We start from the raw sequence: 22,044 nt of genomic DNA on the forward strand, positions 1-22,044 counted from the left end.
CATGGTAAAGAATAATACATACATTAAGACAAAAGCGGATTTAAGAACATTTTACTGTCAAAATTTGTGGTATCACCAGAGACATCTGCAGTAATCATAAATGTCAATTACAGAAAGTGGCTTAAGAAGTGACCTTTGCATTGAGCTTCCCGCTGAAAATAAATTTGATTAAAAAACAAGAAAGTGCTGCACACCAAAGCTTTTGTGGTATCGCATGGGACTGACAAGAATTGACATGTACACCTCTGGAAATTACCCTCTTGGTCCCAAGCTAAGACTTAGAGAATTAGTATTAAGGGCTTCTCAATTTTATTAAGGGACTGTAAGTTAACTTCCACTAAGTAAATATACGCCAACTTTCAAGAAGTAAAAATTGCTCGCCATTAAAATGACCAGTTTTCTCATACTATTTTCTCATGTTTTCCCACAGCTGGTTTTCTCATGCTATTTTCCCGTGTCTTCTCATACTGTTTAGAAACTTGACATCTCTAAATATTAATTATTTTTTTTCCAGGGCAATTTCTGTTGCCAAGTTGTGTATTGCTTCCAGAGGAGCGCGGTGTGGCAGTGGGCTGACCCTGCAGCCGCTAAGCACAGGGCACTGCCGTGCCTCAATGCGCATGCAGCTCGCCGCTCACTCCCTGCAGTGGGATGGGGAGAGAATCGGGAAGGTAGCAGCGTGACCACACGTGGGTTGGGATAGGGACACTTTACATCTTGGCCGTGTCCCCTCCCGGCTCCTGGTGCACCCCAGCCCCTCATAGGCAGGGCCGCATGAAGAGCTGTAAAGGCCTCAGCTCTGTGCGACCACTGCTCTGCAACAACTGAACTGCAGTATGTTATCACCCCTATTTTCATCAAAAATACAAAAGAGAGCATCATATGATCTTCTGCAAAGAATGTTAACTCCATCCCAGCCAAAACCAGGACAACATTCATGCTGATTTTCCTGATTTCTATTGACTGGGCCATGGGGGCATTAGCACAGCTTACTCTGGACATAGCTGTGCTTCACTTCACAAATTCTGTCAGAGATGTAAACCTGGCACCCAGAAATAAAGACACTACTTGGGAATAACTGTACTGACCCAGACAAGCCCGAGTGGAGGGACGGGAGTGAGGTTGATCCCTGGCCAGAAGGACTTTTCTCAAAGGGAGAACTCCCGGCCCCTGCAGATACTGCCACGGCCCTGCACAAGGCCTACGGAAGACACAGAGGGATCACCTTTCCTGACAGTTCTCTTCTGGCATGCCTCAACCCTCGTGAGTACGTGGGCATGACTAAGTGGGAGTGATGTCACTTCGGGTAAAATTAAACAATCTTCCTTTCCTGTATTTTCTCATATTGGGCTCTTCTGCATCAGCTGAGCTGTGCTGCAAACAATGGCACAAGAAATTCATACTGCATTTGGATGGTCTGCTACAATACTGCTGGAGTATAAAGGAAGAAAATATACCATAGGAAAAATAACAGCCTTCGCAGGATTGTTCATTGCTTAGAGACTGTAACTGAATTAGTTTCTGAATTTGCTGAAGTGTGTTTTTACAACACTTTGAGGAGGGTAATGATTCGTTCTGGCTGGGTTTTATACGAGTTAGCAGCCTAGAAGCTGTTAGATTGTAAAAATGGTGACAATTTGGGTCTGAAAGTGAATCTAAGAGTTTGATTTTCAATTCCCAGTCTCAGTTTGTATATTTGTAAAACACATACATGTACAAGATTTAAAGTTTGTAGTGCAAGACCGATTTGAAACTGTCTCTCTTACTTGAGGAGTCTTGCAGGGCCAAATTATAACACTCGCATGAGCACAGGAATTTGTTAAGGATGTGTGAAAACAAACACATTATCAGAAATACAATTTATAAGCATCCAGTTAAAGGTACATGTGAAAATCTCTTGCTATCCTTTAGAAAGTAAATTGAACAGAAAAGAGGAAAACTCACCAGCATCCCAACACAACATTCAGCAGAGTAACAAGATCAGCATCTAAAGCAATTTTCAGTTAAATTAATGACTTATGGAATTAATGTTGTAATACGTTGTTGATCGTCTGCAGAAGGAATATCTGATCAACTGTATCCAGGAATCCTTCTCAGCTTGTTTCTCTTGAATGGAGATTATACTAATACCAAAATAAATAGGGAGGTGTAGGACAATATATAACAGCAAGTTCTGAGATATTCTGATAGCTGATGTTATCTCATATTGCAAGAAAAAGTGCTTGTTTGACCCAAAGCTCTGTGATGTTTACAAGCAAAATTAACAGAATACATAATTGACTATTTGAGACACTTTTTATTAAAGGGCAACCTCTCTGACTTTGCAACATTATTGTTTTACTGCTGAGTAAATCATGCTTCTGCCTGCTACTTGCATCACGTAGCAACTACTTGATGTAGAAAACATTACCTAAAACTCACCTGTTTTCTGAAGTGTTCAGCAACTGAAAAATATGTAAGCCATCATTGTGAGTTCTACCAGCATACAAAGATGCATGTTTCTAGTGCTGCAATAACTGTGTTTTGTCTCAGTTTTGTACTACATACATGCAGGAAAAAGCATATCGATACTATGAAAGACTGCAGTTTTATCACAAACTCCCTCAAAACAGTTCAGAAAAAAAAAAAAACACAAAAAAACGAAGTTAGTAAGTAGCCCTATATTGAGTATAATAGTGAAATCCTGTGAGAATGAAAAGCATTAAGCAAATATATTTATTTTCTTAGACAAGTTTTTAAAATAATATTTTATTTTTTTTGAGTCAGTGGTATATTTAAAACAATCTACTGTAAGAGTATAAAGATTGTAGATAGTAAAAAACAAAAGTGTGATGACAATAAAAAAAATGCTAGAGTATAAAGTTAGTTTCCTTCCTCCCTCCCAACACCCCTCCCCATCATTGTCCAATATTTTTCAGAGGCTAATAACTGGATTTTTTTTACACTTTAAGCAATTAAGAAATTAAAAATATGTAAGGCATTATTTGCACGTACATTAATTCATTATTACATGAAAAGCAGGCACCATAAAAATTAAAACATTCTAAAAACCATCATATATACAAACTCTGTACAGAATGATGGCACAAGGACAAAGTGATTTCATTCAGTTCATACTAATCCACATGAAATATTACACATTAAAACAAAAAGAAAAAGCTCTTCCTGTTCTTGTACTTAGGTTTGGAATGACCACAAACCCTCTATCTGCGTATGCTCTTTCTTTTCCTATACACTCATGCCTGTCTGTGGCTAAGAGGCTCTCCTGGCTTTCCAATTGATCAATACACAGAAGAACAGCCAATTGAATCAAAATGTAAATGACTGATCACCAATGACTAATTGTAAAAAGGCCATCAGCTATCAGCTTATTTATAACACAGAAGAAATAAAGAGGAGACACATTTCACAAATAAGCTGTATCTGATTTTAAGCCCTGGGCATAACCGTTATTTGGGAAAATCCTACTGCAGCTTCTCATTATCACGAAGCCTAATCCAACGTGCATTGAATTCAATGTGAATATCGTCATTGATTCCTATATACACTGAGATTAGGTATAAAATACTCAGCTCAATTAGCACTCCATAGCTACCTAAATGCTTTAGGTACAAAATATTAAACTCTCATTTTAATCTCCACAGCTATCTATATGCCTGAAATTATTCAGAGTAAGAAAAAGAGAGGTTTAGGAAGAGGGTGCTGTCAGTTGACAAATGCCTCCCAGTCTCAAGTAGTAGAAATGCAGATTCCTTTCAAGTTTTGGGAGGGAATATCCCCAGAAATGGGGTTAATGTAGTGGTGCTTCCGAAACACTGCTAGAAATTAATCAGAGTTAGAGTCATTGCACTAAGTGTTAGATACTGCACACCTGAACGACGTAAACATTATATACCTTACAATACTTAGGGAAATGAATTGTTACAGCTTTATCTTTGGAAAAGGCTTCCTTCTTCACTGGACAATCCCAGAGTCAACAGATGTTTGCTTCCGAGTTGTCTTTGGAGGCGGAGGCGGGGGAGTCTTGCTGGGCAGTGGAGGCGGCAGGTGCTAGAAGAAAGCAAATTTGAACAGACAGTGTTATCAATGAGTGGATTTGGGAGACATTTGCTGGTTCATATATAACCAAGCGAGGCAGTAGGTAAGTCTGTAACCATCTGATATGTGAAAACTTCTCACAATCTGCTGCTATGAATACTGAATGTATTTGGCTATTAGATTAAAATGTAACTTTTACTTTTGACAATGAAAAATCTCTCAAGGGTTCATGATTAATTAGCTTAGTATTTCAGGAAAAATCTCTTGAAAGCACTGGAGAACTTTATAATTCTCTACTTTATATCATGATAGAATATTGATTTCTTGGTCTGTATTGATTGCCTTCAGCTCCTATGCACTACAGAGCTTAAAAGTTATGGTGAAGCAACAGCTTCATTGCTTTTGTTGTTTTTGTATTTCACCCATTTAGAACAAAAATCATTCAAAAAAAATCTTATTTAAGCAGATAAGTAACTTGCAGCTATTACACAGTTATATTTAAAATGTTCAAAATAGAAATCCATACTGCTCATATATACATATTTAAAATCATTTTGTATGTTATACAGCAGAACAAAAGCACTCTCAGTAAGACTCACTGGATAATCAAACAAAAAAAATCATTATGGAAATAAAGACTTTTTCCATAAAGTTTGGTTATATGTATGGAAAAAACAAACTGTTTCAGAAAAAGCTTAAGAACATTGCAGTTTGCTCACAGACTTTGCACTCGGGTTTTCTGCAGCCATTGGTTTTCCCATCACTGAGGCTGTGCTGCAGCGTCACACCTCATAACTGCTGCTCTGTTATTGTTTTTTTCCTAAGATTCTTCCCCCACTTAACCAGCTATTACCTCTTGTTTTCCTCCGAGCACAATGACTCTTCTTCACTGGCACTTGTTTGTGTCTGGCCGAAATCTCTCTGCCTTGCCCACCCGACCCCCAGCGCCTCGCAGGGCTGCCAGCCCCATGCAGATGCTTCACACCGCTACGACATGTACTGAGCCTGCCAAATTGCCTCCGTCAGTGCGTCAAGAACAGCTCAAATGTCTGAAATGCCTCAGTGCTATACTGCATGCACTGGGCTTGGAATCTTCACGCTCCTATTTCAACTTTTCTAATGTCTCGGACAATATAATTGGTGTTTTCCAAATCACAGTAAGAAACAGGTATACAAGCAACTGACAAAACATGTCAAAATGCGTAACGAGCCCATTCCTTTAAAAGATACCCAAAGTTGCTATCCAAAAAGCACAGCGGTTCTGGGTGATGCCAGGACATTTCTCCTTTCCCTGCCTCGCAAGGCTCCTGCCGTGTAGCTACTGTGAGTTACCAGAAAAATGCAAGAGAAGAAGCAGAAATGACTCTTTAAGGTAACTGAACGCGCTCTTCAAAGTCATCTTTTAAGACAGCATGAAGTTATAAACCTAGAGCTATTGTAAGACAGGCTGGTATTCTTAGTCACAAGCTAAATGGAAAGAGAAGACTGCATACTAGCAGTCAGGAACCTGACTGGACTTTTGTTGGAATATTTGTCCTGTAGCCTTACTGCAAAGAAATATTTTCCAATCTATTTCTGCAATCTTCCTAATTTCTCCAGGCTTTCCCCCTTGGTAAACAAACAGGGATCACAAACTACTGTTGGGCAACCATGCCCAAACCTTTTCTCTCCATATTGCCGCTGTCCAAAAGAGCAGGCACAGAGTACGTCGGGGTGCAGACCATCCTCTCTCCATTTCTGGAGCCTCAATAGCTCTCACCTTCCTCCTTGAGTACAAAACACTTGGCTGCCAGCATGGAAATCCATCAGTTTCCATCTGGATGAGGAACTCATGACCAAGAGCAAGGAGCTCTCCGCACATCACCTCGGGAAATCTCCTGCCTGGCATCTTACATTTGCTGTCCCAAAGGAAAACAAGGTCAGAAGATGTCATGCAGAGACTGACCTCTTAGACTCCATGATGGCCAGGGGAAGCTTCATGCTCACTGATGAAGACGGGAATTAAGGTGTTTTGCAATGAAAACTTTCATATTCACAGTCCAGTTAAAGCTTACACTCTCTCTTTTGAAGATATAACCATTATTAAAAGAAGGGTTATGTCTCAAAAGGGCGCTGTGTGCTGAAGGAAAGCCCTGCCAAGTAAGGGTTTTGAAGAGCAGACTCGAAGACCATACACAATTTACTGTGGACTTGCAGGGGAACACAGGGCACAGTGCTCTCTGAGATAGAAAAATATATAGAAAATATATAAAATAAAGTGTTGCTGCTGGTCTGTCTCCAAATATTGCAGTCACGCCATGAAATATTTCCTCTACCTCTCCAAATACTTTTCTTAACCTGGTATGTTAAGTCAGCTCCTGAATCCCTACTAAGACATCTGTATAAGAGTTGGAATATTAACATTACATAGCCTCACAGATTTAACTGTGATTTCTAGGTTTCAAAGTCTCTGAAAAAGTGCTTTGTTAAAATCATGTAACCAGGCATGGGCTTCTGGTAAGATGTCTGCGCATACCGATGGTCCGCAGAACATCAGCATGCAACATGTAACTCCTCACAGAGGAGACAGTTATTTCAAAACAAGAAACACACAGGTTCTCCTCTAAAATATATTACAAAACATAAAAATTTCCTCAGTCCTGTTCTCTCAGATGGTATCTTTAACTTTGTATTTATCACTAGAAAGAACTAACTTTGCTGATAGCATCGTTTGTAAAAATCCATTTTGAATTTAACTAAGAGTATATTGGCAATAATTCTTAATTCAATTAGATCAAAGGCATTTCTCAAAGAAATGAGTCCTTCATATTGATCACAGAACAATCAAATTATCCCTGAAAACCTGCTTCTGAAGAACATATACAAAGCAAATACAATGAGAATAAGCTAAATATATATGCTATAAATAACAAGCACAAAACCTACAAGAGCTTAGATTCTGCAAGCAAATTAGGCAGAAAGAAATAACAGAGATAGGTAGATAATTATTATAATTGAATTTACAATTTCCATTAGAAATTAAGATTAATTTAGTACTTGTCCATTTATGTTATAAGCTACCAAGGAATATATTAAGTAGGACATGCAATGCTCATCGGGGCACCATTTTGAGAAATTAGCACAACAAAACTTGCCAATATGGAAGTGGTGCAAATGCAGACCTAGTCATCACTCCAAGTGCCGATACATGCTCCCTTTACTCAGCATAGCAATAAATTCGAGCACACTTTACCATTAATATCAAACTTAGAAAATCATTATTTGCCTCATGAAGTTCATTTTACTACATTTCCACTTAGAAACTTTGAAATAAAAACTGAAGTTTCCCTTGATTTCACATGTAATGAAGAACTTCTTTGAAGCGTTCGTATTTATACCTAAATTGTGAACTTAAATTGTTAATTGCGAGCCCTCTGAACCTTAAACCATGCTTTTACTTTCTGATGAGGATAGAGACTGCTAGTTCACATTCAAACCTATTTTGGGCAGAATCCTTGACTCACATGTACCTCAGGGGAAGCAGATACCTTATGTAAAAGGCACATCTGCAACACAGAAGCAATCTGTTCCTTCCATTTCAAACAGTAAATTGCTCCCATTTGTTTGTTTTTCCCTGCTACTGAGAAGAATCAGGTTTAAAAACATTTGCTTCCATTCTTTTACAGAAACAGACTACATTACAGTATATGTGTCCTGGCTGCAGTAAAAATCAATTAAAGAAGATGAAAATAGGTATATTTTTTGCTGTGAGGAAGCAAAATAAGACACAAGATTTTTTTTTCTTTCGATCAGAAAATACTATTAAAAAGAAAATAGCAAACAAGATTTGAGTTGTACAGACAGTCCTTGCGACACTGTAAAAGAGGTATATTCCCACATTAGTCTTTTTCTTTGAAATTAAATGGTCATCAATATCACAAGCTATGAAGATCCAACAAAAGACACTTTACTTTGAAGGATTAAAAGATCTACTCAGGTCATAAGCAGTACAAGTAAGATGTAAATAGGCTATCAAGTACACGAGGCTGTGCAAACACTTTCAAATACTGAGTTCCACCCCGTTCCTTCCTGCTTACTCCGTTGTTTCTAGCACGGAGCTGAGCCACCTGACATCGGTGGCTTGTTTATTTAACATCAGCAATGAAAAATAACACACCACGTAAGCTCTTGGAGGAATAATGCTCCCATTCTAAAAGAGTAATAATGTGCCAGCTGAGAGAGAATCAACGTTAACTCCACTAATTTAAACTGAATTATGGACAGTTTAAGCTAATTGACCATTTGACTCTGGGAGTAAAGTTATGTAGGAAATACCACAGGTAACCAATGTAAAATGACTGTTTAAGCTCTGCTGTCATACTTGATCTATTACAGCTTCAGGTGACTTTGTATCGCTGCCACTCCCTGCCCTTGCTTGCAGAGGACTTTGATAAGAGAAAGCAATTTCAGGAGTCCCTCTGCAAAGGCACACCTTGTTTCCTTGCCCCTGCCACGAGCTAATCATCCCCTCCTTGGGACACATCAAAAATCACTCACTACAGGCAACGTGAAATTGCTCAAATGAGTGATTTAGATTGCTGCTGCTGCGTTGTTCGGCAGGGCCCTGACAGGGACTGCCTCTGCTGGGGACAGAGGCAGGCCGGGGACAGCCAGACCTGGCAGAGACTTGTGCTCATCGCACACAGGATCTGCTCCTGGCACACAGCAGCTGGGTTAACGCAGGGCGAGTGCAATTCTTCCTCTGTTAAACCACGTCTCTGCGTGTGGAGTCTATCAGTATGGCACACCACGCCGCCTAACTTCATTTTTGAAAGCAGTGTTTTTCTGGTCTAGTCCTTACACAAACAGACCTCAAGAGTTACGAGCAATATCCTCAGAATTAGGTTTAGACTCCAGACCGAAACAGTATTTCTTACTGAAGGCCCGGGCCCTGCGAGAGCTATAAAGCAACGCGCTGCCGATCGGGCAGAGCTAAACCGCAGCTTGATCCCAGGTAACGCGGGTGGCGGAGACGTGGCCGCTGCCGAAACAAAATCAAGGGTGCTGCTTAGGGACACATCACGGGCTCTGTGCCTCGAGGCAGACAGCAGAACAACACATTTTTCACTCAAAATCCTGTGACAAGCCGTAGCAGGCCATTGATTTTGAGACTTATTAAAAAGTGACTCCTTCCTAGGCAAGAGCTTAACCCACCGAACCCCAGCCCATCCCAGGCTGAACTTCACGCTGGGAGGAGAGCTTGAAACGCTTCCCGTCTCCAGCAGCCGGCAATAATGATCAGGTGGCAAGTAAAGAACAGACTTTTTGCTTCTTCTGCGAGCACACAGGATTATCTTGTGGGAAAATACCTTCTGGGTACATGATATAACTATGTGCATCGTAGAAAGACGGAATTAATCAGGGAATCACTGAACGGTCTGGGTTGGCCTTACAGACCTTACAGACCACCTGGACCCCTTCCCCCAGCCCAGGCTGCCCAAAGCCCGCCCAGGCTGCCCAAAGCCCCCCAGCCTGGCCTTGGGCACTGCCAGGGATGGGGCACCCACAACCCAAAGCTCCACATTTCTTCCAAATATCTAATCTAAACCTAAAGCATGGAAAGGCTTTGGTCAGAGTGTCTGCTTTTTAAAAGAGGATACATTTACTTCCATTTGTGATCAAATGCGGTTCACAAAGGCAAGTTTCTAACTTAATAGTACTGATTAATAATGCAGTTTTTCCAATTTCACTCTCTCCAACTTCTCCACAGAAGACTGCTACCAGCCACCCTCCTGCTGCCCAGGGTGCGTGAGCCTGCAGCGAGCCCTGGCCCACCTCTGAGCAGCGCTGGGAGTCCCAGGCAGGCTGCACCATGCCACCTGGGGGTTTCCCCCGCAGACTTCACCAGCCTAGGGGAACCAAGCAATAGGACTTTTGTAAGGCATTTAGGAAGGAAAGGGAACCTCTCAGGCAGCTGATGGCAACCTCCCAAGAATTCATGTCAACAATTGCAAACAATGAAGCAACTGCTCCCTAATTACCTGCTACCATCATGGTTTCGACTGGTTTTCTAGCCTCAACTCTTTTCCTTCGTCCACATGAAGACAGTACTCTTGCCAAAGCCTCTTTCTTTTTTTTCCTCACTGCAGCTAACCTAACAGAGCTGAAGATGAGCACTGCAGTATATGCACTGCAACACATCAAAAATCCCCTGGATTTATACTTCTGTGTAAACACTTCCATTATACCCATTTAAGTAGTAAAACGATCCCCAGTCTGAATGTTACTCAGGCACTGGGATCCCAGCGAATCAAAATTAGCGCTGTTGCCATCAGCCACGCGAGCCTGCTTTGGTTCTCACTTTAGGCACCGCTTCAGCCCTTGCTGTCCCCTGCTCGCGAAGTCCTCTGTCTGCTGCCAGATTGATTGAGGTCATCTCACCCAAACCATTAGCTGATCTCAGTAAGTGTTACAGCCAGTATTATAAATGTAAGTGCTCCTTTGTCTATTTTCTTTGAGTTTCCCTTTCTGCTGTGAATACAAAGTAGGCAGTTGATTTGTATGCAAGGGTATGGATGAACCCATAAAGAATGAGAAGTGCCTAAAGGAATCCCTTGATGTAATAATAATCCTTGCAGGAGCCGTAGACTTCTTTTTTATGTTCCCATATATTACTAAGAACATTTTTAGCAGAACAAATCATACAGTGCAAGAAAAAATATATAAGGGTATCATAGTTATCAATGAATAAGAGGAGAATCAGATAATTATAATTAGATGATTACTGGGATAAGAGACTTAAGTAGACTAAGCTAACAGTAGACTTCAAATAATCTAAGATTACAATCTCAGACACTAAATGACACTATTCCCTGCAGTTTCAAGGTTTTCTTGGTGTATTTATTAATGTACTCTTTTCAGTTCACTAAAGTGCTTTTTCTGTTGTTGTTTTTCCTAACTGACTACAAAGCAACCCCAGCAAGTCATGTAATAATTTCTCATGCAAGGGAATACTTCCAATTCAAAAGCTACTGATACAATCTTATCTATCACATTTTTTACTAATTTTTCTTCACTGATACAAAATGTGTGTAATTTAAAAGATCATTAGTTTACTGGGCAGAGAATCATAAAGTTATGAAGTATGTAGTTATTTGACCCCTGAAACACAAGGCATTAAAAACTGCCCAGTGGGATTTAATCAGAGCAGTAATAAGAATTTACCCATTTGATCTTTCATATCCAGCTCTACTCATTTTATGTTCTTTACAGCTATAAGCTTGATTTAATAAATTTGTAGAGTAATTGTAATAAGCCTAGAAACCTTTCCTAAAATTAGTTCTAAGACTAGTACCTGTGGCTTTGTGACAAATCAGCTTTAGATCTATTTTCCAGACTTTGAAACTGTATTACCTCATCTTGGAAAGCTTTTAAAAACAGATGCTGAGGAAAATTGTGGATACCTGCCTAAGGAGATACCACTTTTATTTGGTTAGATTTCTACAGGATGCTCAAATCCTGAGCTCCTTCAACACTGGATGTTAAACAATGGGGCCTATTTCTACAACAACAAAAAATATTAAGAAAAAAGTATGGAAGGAGGCTAAGCAATGACAGTAAAGAAAAAAAAATATTTAAGACCTGAATAGAACTTTGGAAAAAAAACAAACAAGAGAGCACATTAAGGCTATTTTTATGATGTTCCATTTAGTGATGTGGAAACCCTGCTCATAACAGGTACAGGAGCTGTGCAAGGTCACATTTCCAACAGCAAGGAGACCAAGGCTAGTATTGGGGTCTTCCTCAGATCTGGGCTCCAACCAGCACAGCACGATGGCATTTGCAAATAGTAAAATAAATATCTAGCATTTGTCCACTTCGTGGAAACCCCTTCAAACAGCCTTGAAAGGAAGGAATAAAGAACCTGGGATTTTGTTCCTCACTGCATATTTTATCATCTCATTTTATCATCTTTTCAGCTGAGAACTGAAGTCATGTTTACAATCCTGAGCTACTACCATAACCCAGAACTTACAACTTACAGTATAGCATATAAAATGAATTTACTATCTTGGAGCTCATAAAGGAAGTTTAACAAATTTGAAACTTAATTTGAATTTCTCAGGCTTCTTCATGACGCTTGATTCTTTAGACCAAAATCCTGGCAATCCTACTGTACATTCTGTAAGTTTCCATTTAGAGGTCTGTATCCAGGTTAAGCACAGCTGGCCCCGAGAGAGAAGACAGTGAAATGAGTAAAAGTAAAAGTTTGGAACATTTTGTCAGAAAATAGAGGAAAAGGGTTCATAAGAAAAATCAGTTAAAATGTTCACAAAACCCATCCAGACACAGGGAAAAATGATAGAATAAAAGATAAGAATAGAGAATTTTTCAATTTATGACTGTGAATAAAACGTGGTGTTTTGAACAACACTGCTCACGTTTCTGAAGTTACTTCGATACCTATTTTTCCCCATTTAGCCTGAAAACTAAATTACTGCAACTACACAGTTAGAATTCCATACATGAAAAAAATCAGTCTTGTGTACTGTTACACATTGTGATAGTCTCTTACACAACTTTTCATACACACAAAACTGAATTCCTGCCTGACTTTATTCTCTGCTGAGATAAAAAATGTTTTCTCTAACCATGAAATTTACTGAAAAGCAAATTATTTAAAGAATTTAATTTGAATGATGAACTTCAGAGAAATAATGGAAGATACCTCTACAAACAAAATAGAAATATTACCAGCGAGAATTTTTCCACAAAATAACAGCTTGGCCAAAGTTATAAATTTCAAAGTCAAAGAAAAGAACACCTCTTTAAACATGTTTTTTTTTTTTTTTTTCAAAAAGAAAACAAATGGCCCTTCTCAAAAGTACTGCTTAAAAGAAAAATACTAAATTATTTTTAAAGGCTTCCAGGATGCAGGAAAACTAAGTTGAAAAAGTGTATTTTCTTCAGAAAGCTGAAAACCACGTTCATGATGAAGAATGTTTCTAAGCTCTTTCCTCAAAGGGAGCATGCGTGTTTGCCTCTAGGAAACAAGTGGCAATTGAATGCTGACAGAACAGAGCTCCAGAAGGAAAATATGTCAGGTACATATTTTATTTCCTTTCCTGAGACAGGATTGAAAGGCTATAAAAACTAATTTGCTGCTGAGACTACATCCTGTCAGTTTAAGCTCCCTTACCAACACGTCTAAAAACATTTTGCTGAATCTTCTCCACTAGAATGAATCCAAGCTCACTTTAAGTCGATCCCAATGAGCGATGCTGTTCCTTCCTACTTCAGACATTTGTTTGCAGCTGCAGAAATCTATGGATCTGCTGACGTCCACCAGCAGGGTTACATCTCGCTGGGGATGGTTAAAAATGAAAAAGCAAAGAAAACTGCAGAAAATGATCATCAGTAGGACTCACCCTTTGATGAGCAGGAGGGGACGTTGTTGGACTGATCAAGTCTTGGCTTTCCATGAGATTCCCATAATCGGCCATGCTTCCTTTGAGAGGCAGTGGAGGAGGGATGTCTGTGAGGTCGGTACTAGACATGCCGTTCAGTTCCAGATCTGTGAAAACCAGCATTTAGTTAACTCTTCAATAACTGAATGGAATCCAAAGATTCAGACTCCGTCTATTCTTATGGCATTGATAATATGACAATGCTACACATGCAACATCTTTGTCTGCTCTTCGTTGCCTCTATAATTATCTGTAGTTCATGTAATGAGGGATTTTAAAGGAAAAAAGAACAAGTGAACCAACCTCCCTATCAACGGGAAGCATGCACTGTTGGAGTTGCATTGGACTAATTTTTAGGATACACTCAAAAGACTTGAACAATCCTCTCTTTTTAACAGAAAATGAAAATACTCTTCCCTTCAGATTTCACTCCAAAATATTCATAGCTTGGCAAATACAATTTTCTCAGCTGCAAGCTCTGCATTTATACCTTGTATATTAACAAACAAGACAAGTTTTGTTAAGTGCACTAAGAGAAAGATTTATTTACTTTCCTACAGTAAAATACAAGCTTCTTGTTAATAAAATGCACAGATGAAAGCCTATAATTAACTACATCTCTCTCAAAAAATTTCAAACTCCAGGTAACTATAATAAATGAGCAGTCATTAGTTGTTGAGTAAATAAACTCATGCAAGAAAAAGTACAAAACATTTATTATTACTGGTTGCTGGGTAGAAAATTCCCTTTTCTTAGCAGATAAATCCTAGCAGGTACGTGCTGCAAAGGGGAATAGCCTGAGGGATGATAAAGTTTATTGAGGTCTGAGGCATACATGGGTTTTTGTGTAGAAATCCACCCACAGTGTATTTCAGGGTAATTCAGTCATTTGAACACAGGCAAAACCCACTGTGAGCTTTACAAGATAAGAAACTTAATTTATTTTTGATAAATTAGGGCAAGTGTTTTCATTTAGGGAATGAAAAAATAATATTTTTATTTTACTAGGATGATCTGTAAAACAAGTGGAGGACTTGTTTATTCAGATATTTTTATTGCAAGGTTTCTATCAATATCTTATAAGCAGTGCCCTTTTATTGTTCTCTAAAATGGCCTCTCGCTAACACAATTTAACTGTAAGGCTGTATTGATTTGTCACTGAAAACTGTAATTTTACCCTTCATCCTTTCACTCGAACTTTCACTACATCAGGAACAGGAATATTTTTCATCTTGGGATTTCAAACTTTCAGTGGTTTCTTCTACATCGAGCTGAAAAGTGTTGTTTGTCCTCCAGGACCTGAATTTCTCATCACTTTTTCTATAGCTTCTGTTTTTCATCCTTCCTTTTCTACACAGAGGATTTCTCCATTCCCCAAACATTCCAGTATTCATAACACTTTCTTTTATATACCTCCATCAGAGTCTACTTCTACCATGCTCCTGTCATTAGAACATAACCGTAAAATGAACTTCCCTGGTCATTTTGTATTCACTTCCCATCCATGCTGTATATTTAAAGATCACAGACATTTGAGCATAAACATCACAGAAAAGAGCTCCTTGACATATGTGCGACATCTCATCTACAACTTCATATGTACCTACCTATACTTGTATATATGTACTTACTGTATTTTTTTTTTTTTTCCATGCAGTGTAGGGTGATGCTGAGAGATGTTTGGAAAATGTCTTTTTTTTTAGAATTGTAGCTTAAGCAGAACCTTGGATCCTACTTTGTAGAGGGAATCCTTCTTTTGGCATTACTGTAAGCAAGCCATGTTGTTAGGTCTCCCTATATACATTCCTTATGTGGAAACTGAAAATCAGCATAACAACGTGCTATCACGGATAGACAAACATTAGAAATTCAGTCTCCCAGTCCTCTAGTAGCCAAATTTAACTGCCCTGAACACTTTGGCAAACTATTTAGTAGAACAACAGCATTGTATAATGAAAAAAAAAATATTTGGCCTGACTAGCTAATCTCTCACACGGTTTAATGAAATCCAAAAGTCATCTAGCTAACTTCGGAAAAAAAAAGTGTCAAACACAAACTGTTGTGTTATATAAATATCTACCCCTCATTTTTGTTTTGCTATTGTTATTCAAAGCATTTCATCAGACTAACATGGTTTGAATATTTTCTCTTTACTGGACACGTGCCATTGAGAATGGTAAAGAGATCGGTTAGATAACTTTTTTTATCTCAACCTAATGACCAAATTTTACACTCCATTCTCTTAAACTGCCTGCTAACAAGCAAGCAATATTGCGTAGCAACCCATTAACTGCTTTTAGCCAATTTGTGTACTGAAGTAACTTCTTTGTCCTTGGAATTCCACAAAAAAATTATCATTGTAATCCCTCAGGCAATTATGGACAAGTTATATATATTTTGCAGTAACTCAAGCCTATTTTATGTAATGCACGTAAATCTCAAGCACATAGATGTAAATATTCTCAGAAACACACGATAGTTTCGGATCCTTTTTAAAAAAGAGATTGAGTTGGTTTTAATAAATTGCATATAAAAAGAAATAATCTCATTCACTTTTTTTTTTTGGTAGGAGTACCTGTACTGTAATTCTTTGTATTTCCTTTTTTTTTTTTTTTTTTTGTATACTCATAGGTTTTGGCTATCAAAAATTTAAAGAAAGGAGGGAGATCAGTTATCAAAATAGTGGTTTAGGGTGTCTGACTAAGCAAAGGAAGCATTGAACTGATTTGAGCTTGTTTATCACTCTTCCGCAATAGCTTTGTAACCAACAATTCCAAAATCATTTAAGCAAAGCCACATGTCTCTTAGAAGACAGTTCTGTTGCTATACATTTGTAGAATAAACATTCCCCTGCTTACAGGACATATATTCACAAATGGCAACAAGAACTTTCCAAAACACTCCTTATTTAAGGGAAAAGGATTTAAGTATCAAAAAAGTAAATAAACCAAAATGACCATCAAACAAGATTTTTTATTATTTTTTTTTAAACTCAATCTATTCCCCTCTTTACTAATATTTAACATTTGACTGGTGCATTAGCATTTGGGTAAACGTACCATAATTTATCACATGCTAGCAACTGAAAACTGAAAATCAGTTTTTGGAGAACAGCATTGTAAAAGATTTGCAGTAGGGTTTCCTGAAGGCTGAAATAAACATATGATATTTTACAGAACAGCTAAGTGATAGACTTCAATGTCAAAAAACCCTACAACATTGGAAATGGCTTTTTTTTTTTTCCTTTGGCTTTTACTCACTACATAGTAAATAAACATTCTTTTAAGGTACAATTACATTACAGGGTTATTTTTTCATCCTTTATGCTCCCAAATATCCCAAATCCAATACAGAATCACGTTCAACACTAATTTCTGACAATTAGTAAATACCTATGCAATTGTTGATTATATGAAAAGAAAAAGAAACTTTTCCAATGCAACAATTTTGCTTTTGTAAAATGTTTAAATGATTTTTGTTGGTGGTAAATTCCAGGTTAAGAGGTAAGTTGTTCTTAGTCCTGCAAAAGACATCCCCTTGTGATGACAAAAAAATAAACTATAAGAACTCATCCCGAAGTGTGATGCTTAACGTGATGCTCAGGAAACACAATTTCCCATAGGAAGTTATTCTGCAAAAAATATTCTGGGAAAACAAAATGTAATTTAAGACTTACTGGACTGTATGCTGAAAGAAAGCTTTGTCCGTGGAGTTATTGGGGGTGGTGTCACTTGGGAGCTGGGAGGCGAAGGAGAGACGGAGAAGCGCCTTTCGCTTGAAATGACGTTGATGACCTGGCTTTTTGGTCTCTGTGGTCTCAGAGGGCTGATCTGCACAGGGACAAAAACAATGAAAATCCCAATTATTTCACTGCAACATGGCATGAATATAAGTGGATACTGACCACCACAGCTCATCAAGGTTAGACAGTAAAGGAATACACGTTGTTACTGAGCAGCCGACTTTGTGACTGCTGTATTTTCCCAGTACTTCCTCAACAGCGATAGGGTAATGATAACATACAACTCTTCTGAATTAATGCAGTATTTTACAGCTTGAAATGCTCTTCCTGTCTCCCCAGGAATAACAATGAGTCTTAATCCATACACCTTCCTATAGCCTAACATATTTTTCTGAGGCAATGAGCCAAATCCCAAAACACTTGCTTAACATGTTACAGTAGTAAGTAAGCCTACATCCTCACACATGATTGTGTCATATTCAGAACCTTTTCTTTCTTCTCACATGGCTATACTTTCCTTTAAAATCTCTCTCCCTAATTGTTTGCATTCTCTAAAAATATAAACTCCTGTGCTTATATTTAATTCACTGAAATATACCTATTGTTTCACTTCATAATCCATTTAAATTTTCCATCAGAAAACCTGAAATGATACTTGTAATCTTATGAGCAACAAATATTGAAATAATTAAATAAGTGAAACCTTTCATTAAGTTTAATTCTGAACTCTACTGTTTCTTACCCATCCACTGTCCCCCACATTTCCATCAATCACAGTGAGGGAAGGAAGTTGTTAATTCTAAGGAGAGCACAGAAAATGGAGCCGCAGCCTAAAGTTAAGATGGGAAGTATTGCCAAGGTGACGCATTAGGGCAGAATGGAAGCTGCAAGAAGAAATTCATGCTTTTTGAATAATTTTGTCATTTCACAAATGACAATGGTGAAGGAGAAGAGTACAAGAGTACTTCCTTGTATTTTCAGAAAACAAAACCTAGAAGGGCTGGCATAAAGGTCTCCATGGTAATTTCTCTTAGAAGGCTCTCAAAGTACGCAACTTTTTTTTCACAAAGACCTCCGATTAACCTTTCAGAAGTTTGCCTGATATTAAAATTCAAGTCCCAAAGACTCCAAAGGTTTCTTTCAAGATCTTTTAAAGCATATTTTTAGTGGAATGGATAAGCACAGTAATTGCTTTCTCAGAGGTATAAAATTACGAAAAAGCAACTAATAAAAATGTACTAGCTGACCAGGAAACCTGCAACGCAAGCACCAAGACAAAAATAAAATAAAATAAAACATAAAATCAAGTTTACAAGTTAACCTGGTCTGTGGCTACTTAACTAAAATAAATTTTAACTTCTTATATGACTGACTAGATTGTTTCTCTTCTTAAGGTTCACATACATCATGGTTCTGCTAGGGAATATGAACTCTTTGGAGACTGCTACTCCATAATGAACCCATTCCTAATTTTTTTTAGTCTAACAAAAGTGAGATCAATGGTGAGCAATGTTAGATGTCACTAAATCAATAAAATGTACAGCCTATTATTCTGATTACTAACATAAGCTTTCGAGCGCTCTGTTAAATACCTGGCCTCAGTGTTAGATTTGCTATCAGCCTCTGGAATCAAAGAACTAACAAAGAGAATTTATGTTAAAGAAGTTTATGTGACACTTAAAAGAAGATATAAATCTCTAGAAAACTATAAAGACATTACTGATGATCTTCACATACCAAAGCATTTAATTTATCTTTTGATAAGATCAGAGCGGTACAAGATCTCTGTAATTAGAGTTTGGGTTTTGATCAGTCAGAAAATTCATTACAAGTACAGAGAAATTTGAAAAAAAGTATTTAACCATATAACTGGAGAAAATGGTTCCAAATACACAATTGTATAATCTTCTCATGTTCTTCCACGAATATTTATTTAATTGGTGAAAAATAAGTTCCTGCGTAAGAAAGTGCACCACAGTGACAGAAATACCCATTGCATCAGACAGCATCGTATCTGAGCAGAGCAGCAGCGGCTCTGCAGAAATGGGAACGGCCGCTGTCTGCGTGACGGGGCTGCTGCGCCTCTTACCTGACAATGACAAGGCTGAACACACACTGCACTTCTACACAGATTATTTTGATAAATCCCACTGTCCAAATCCACTGTGGGTTCTCATTTACTCTGCCTCACCCACGTTAATGTCAACTGCAGGTTTTCCAGGTCGCTATGTGTTCTTCAGCATCACTTTAAGCTAGACTACATCACCCAGTCTTGGTGTGAATGTTGGGTGAGACGTGCGAGGAGGCACGTTGAAGTCAGCACATCAGGTGTCTGCTAGGCCTCCTGCTCTGTTGCAGGAAGAAGAAAGAAGGGTTGGACCTGATCTGGCACTGACAAACCCACGCTGGCTGGTACTCTTCCATTCCTTTTCTCGGAGGTGCCTATAAATTGTCATGGTACTAAGGAAAAGAATGCCTTCTGCTGCAAAAACCTCCAAGTATTTTAGAAGTCAGAGTTGAAGTTCTGTTAGAAACTTCACCAACTAAAAGGAATACTCTAAGTGAATTAGCAATGCTACAAATCACTTCTAAAATTCTCAATGGAAGGAATCCAGTAACTATAACGTGAAATATTATAGCAACTAATAGCAGATTAAAATCTCACTATAAAAGCTCTTTAAATGTATGTTTTAATTTCAATTTATTGTCAATTTTTTGTTCCAACTTTTTTGGGGAATAAAAAAGAGTATTTCACTTTCCCATTCCATCATCTTTTCATTTTTATTTTTTTTTAAGCTAGCAAACTTCCTGCTTCCAAGGTCCCAATACAAGAGAAATCAAAATGCCTTTTCCTTTATAAAACACAGCAGAACCATTGCTTTGGGAGTAATTTTGACTTTAAAAAGGGAAGTTGTGCAAAACGCAGCCCACAAAAGTAGAACAATGGAAAATTTGAGTTCTTACAAAAGATAATGATTTCTCCTCTATATAATTAATAGGGGACATATCTCTCCCGAGTGCAGCAATTTTAACAGAAGACAAATTTTATCTTTAAACTACTTGACATTATCTTTCCAAAATTCCTGAAGACAGCAGGGGGAATTGTACAACCACTCTGTAAACTAATCTCAAAAGAGTGTTACCTCTATTTCATATACTAGAGAACCACATTAACACCAAGCATTAAAAATTGACCTGGTCATTTTGGAGCTCTTTCAAGTAGTTTGCAGATACTTAGAAGGGAGACTTTTTCCTCTTAGCAGTAAATTCCATTTCTTATTGATCTGTGAATTTCAAGAAGCTCAGAGTAACTGTGAGTAACTAATTCTGGCATTTAATTTCCTTCCTTCTCTATAACCAGGGGAAAATTAGTCATACCAGTCATGCACTGAGAGCTCTCAACTAGGGAAAGAGGGGAAAACTCCTGTTGGACTTTGTTCATTTCTCCTCCTCGGATGACAAACAGGAATGTGCCTGGAAGGGTTTTCATGCCCCCTTTCCAGGTTTTAAGATCTTCTCTGCCTCAAAAAAGTTCTCACAACATGCGCAGCACGGCAAGTGAAGAGTTAAAACGAGCAGGAACACATACAGGGATGTAAATTCAAAGAGGTCGGAGGGGTAAACTTCATCCACTGAAACTGGCAGTGAATGGCACTAGTCTGACGGTGGAAGAGGAGGAGTCTTCAGAAGGAAATGAGCCTGCCCTTGGCAAACAGATGCAGGCTGCTTCCAATCACCTTTTTGTCTTTTGTGTACTTGGAAAGGGCTTCCAGAAGGTTTGCTTTGTGATTTTCACAGGGTCTGAGGTGAGGTGATTGACCAGACTGCGGTTCCCCGGTCAGCCTGCTTTGCCCTTCTTGCACGCAGGTGCAGTCAGCATTTGCATTTCTCCAGTCATAAGCAAACTTCTCCAACATCCAAGACCTTCCAGAGATGGCAGTGACCTTGCACTGACATCAGCCAGTTTTTTCACCATCCTTGGATGCCTCCCATCTGGTCCCGGGGTTCTGTGCAAATCCAACTGACTGAGCTGCTCCCAAATAAAACTTCCTTCTCTTGTGGCTCTTATCCCACAAACTCCGCTAGTCTGTTTAGGGATCTGGGAGGTGTGAGTGCAAGCCTTGCCACTGCAATATTCAGGTTTAGACAAAACATGACTGCTGCAATGTGCCTCATACGTCCAGAGTGGAAAGCGTTGTGTGCAAAAGATGAGGCACAGATATTTATGCACAATGTATTTGCTCTCTGAAAACTGGTTTTGATAGGAGCAATATCCACTTAAACAAACCAGGACTGATACCAAAATTACCGAAATCAATGGGAGAACTGTCACTGACTTCAAAGGAGTTTGGGTGAGAAGCCTGGGGGATGCACAGGGATTTTATCTGAGTTTTTGCTAAGCTAATACAGGGCCTACGGCCATATCAGACAGAATAAGGCTCTGATCTTCCCTGATGTCGGGAGACACATCTGAGAGATTAGATCATCTCTGGATGGAAAAAAAAGAGCAAATCCAGAAAACACAGGAACTATGGCTGAACATCTAAGCAATACTCAGCCACAAATACCAAGCAGAAGGAGATAGAGGACATCAAGGGCAGAGAGAAATCGTTTCCAAAGTCCAATGTAAATGACAGAACGACCAATGACGGACTTTGCTGAATTAAAAGTTGGCTCTACAAGTACATGTGCAAATCTTTAAAAGAGCACTACATTTATTTCCTGAGGGCAAGTTTTAAACTATTGGCCTCAAAACAAGCGTCCAGCCAGAGATTCAGAGGTTACGCTTAGTTCATGAAATCCCTGCTCCAGCTTAGG

At 38.6% G+C, this 22,044-nt stretch overlaps 1 protein-coding gene across 3 annotated transcripts in view; it reads right to left on the reverse strand.

Moving 5' to 3' along the window:
• Positions 1-2,725: 2,725 nt before the first annotated feature.
• DOCK1 (dedicator of cytokinesis 1) overlaps positions 2,726-22,044 on the reverse strand; it is a 284,156-nt gene continuing 264,837 nt past the window's right edge. Inside the window, exons 50-52 of one of the 3 annotated variants that reach the window (XM_035547636.2) lie at positions 17,161-17,314; positions 13,446-13,591; positions 2,726-4,050 (exon numbers count right to left, since the gene is read on the reverse strand). In XM_035547636.2, coding sequence (XP_035403529.1) covers positions 3,955-4,050; positions 13,446-13,591; positions 17,161-17,314 — 396 coding nt within the window. In that variant the 3' untranslated portion in view covers positions 2,726-3,954. The remainder of the gene's footprint in view (positions 4,051-13,445; positions 13,592-17,160; positions 17,315-22,044) is intronic. The other 2 variants (XM_035547635.2, XM_035547637.2) reach the window with 2 other exon arrangements.

The sequence above is a fragment of the Cygnus atratus genome, chromosome 7 (assembly GCF_013377495.2).
Source record: "Cygnus atratus isolate AKBS03 ecotype Queensland, Australia chromosome 7, CAtr_DNAZoo_HiC_assembly, whole genome shotgun sequence".
NCBI lineage: Eukaryota > Metazoa > Chordata > Aves > Anseriformes > Anatidae > Cygnus > Cygnus atratus.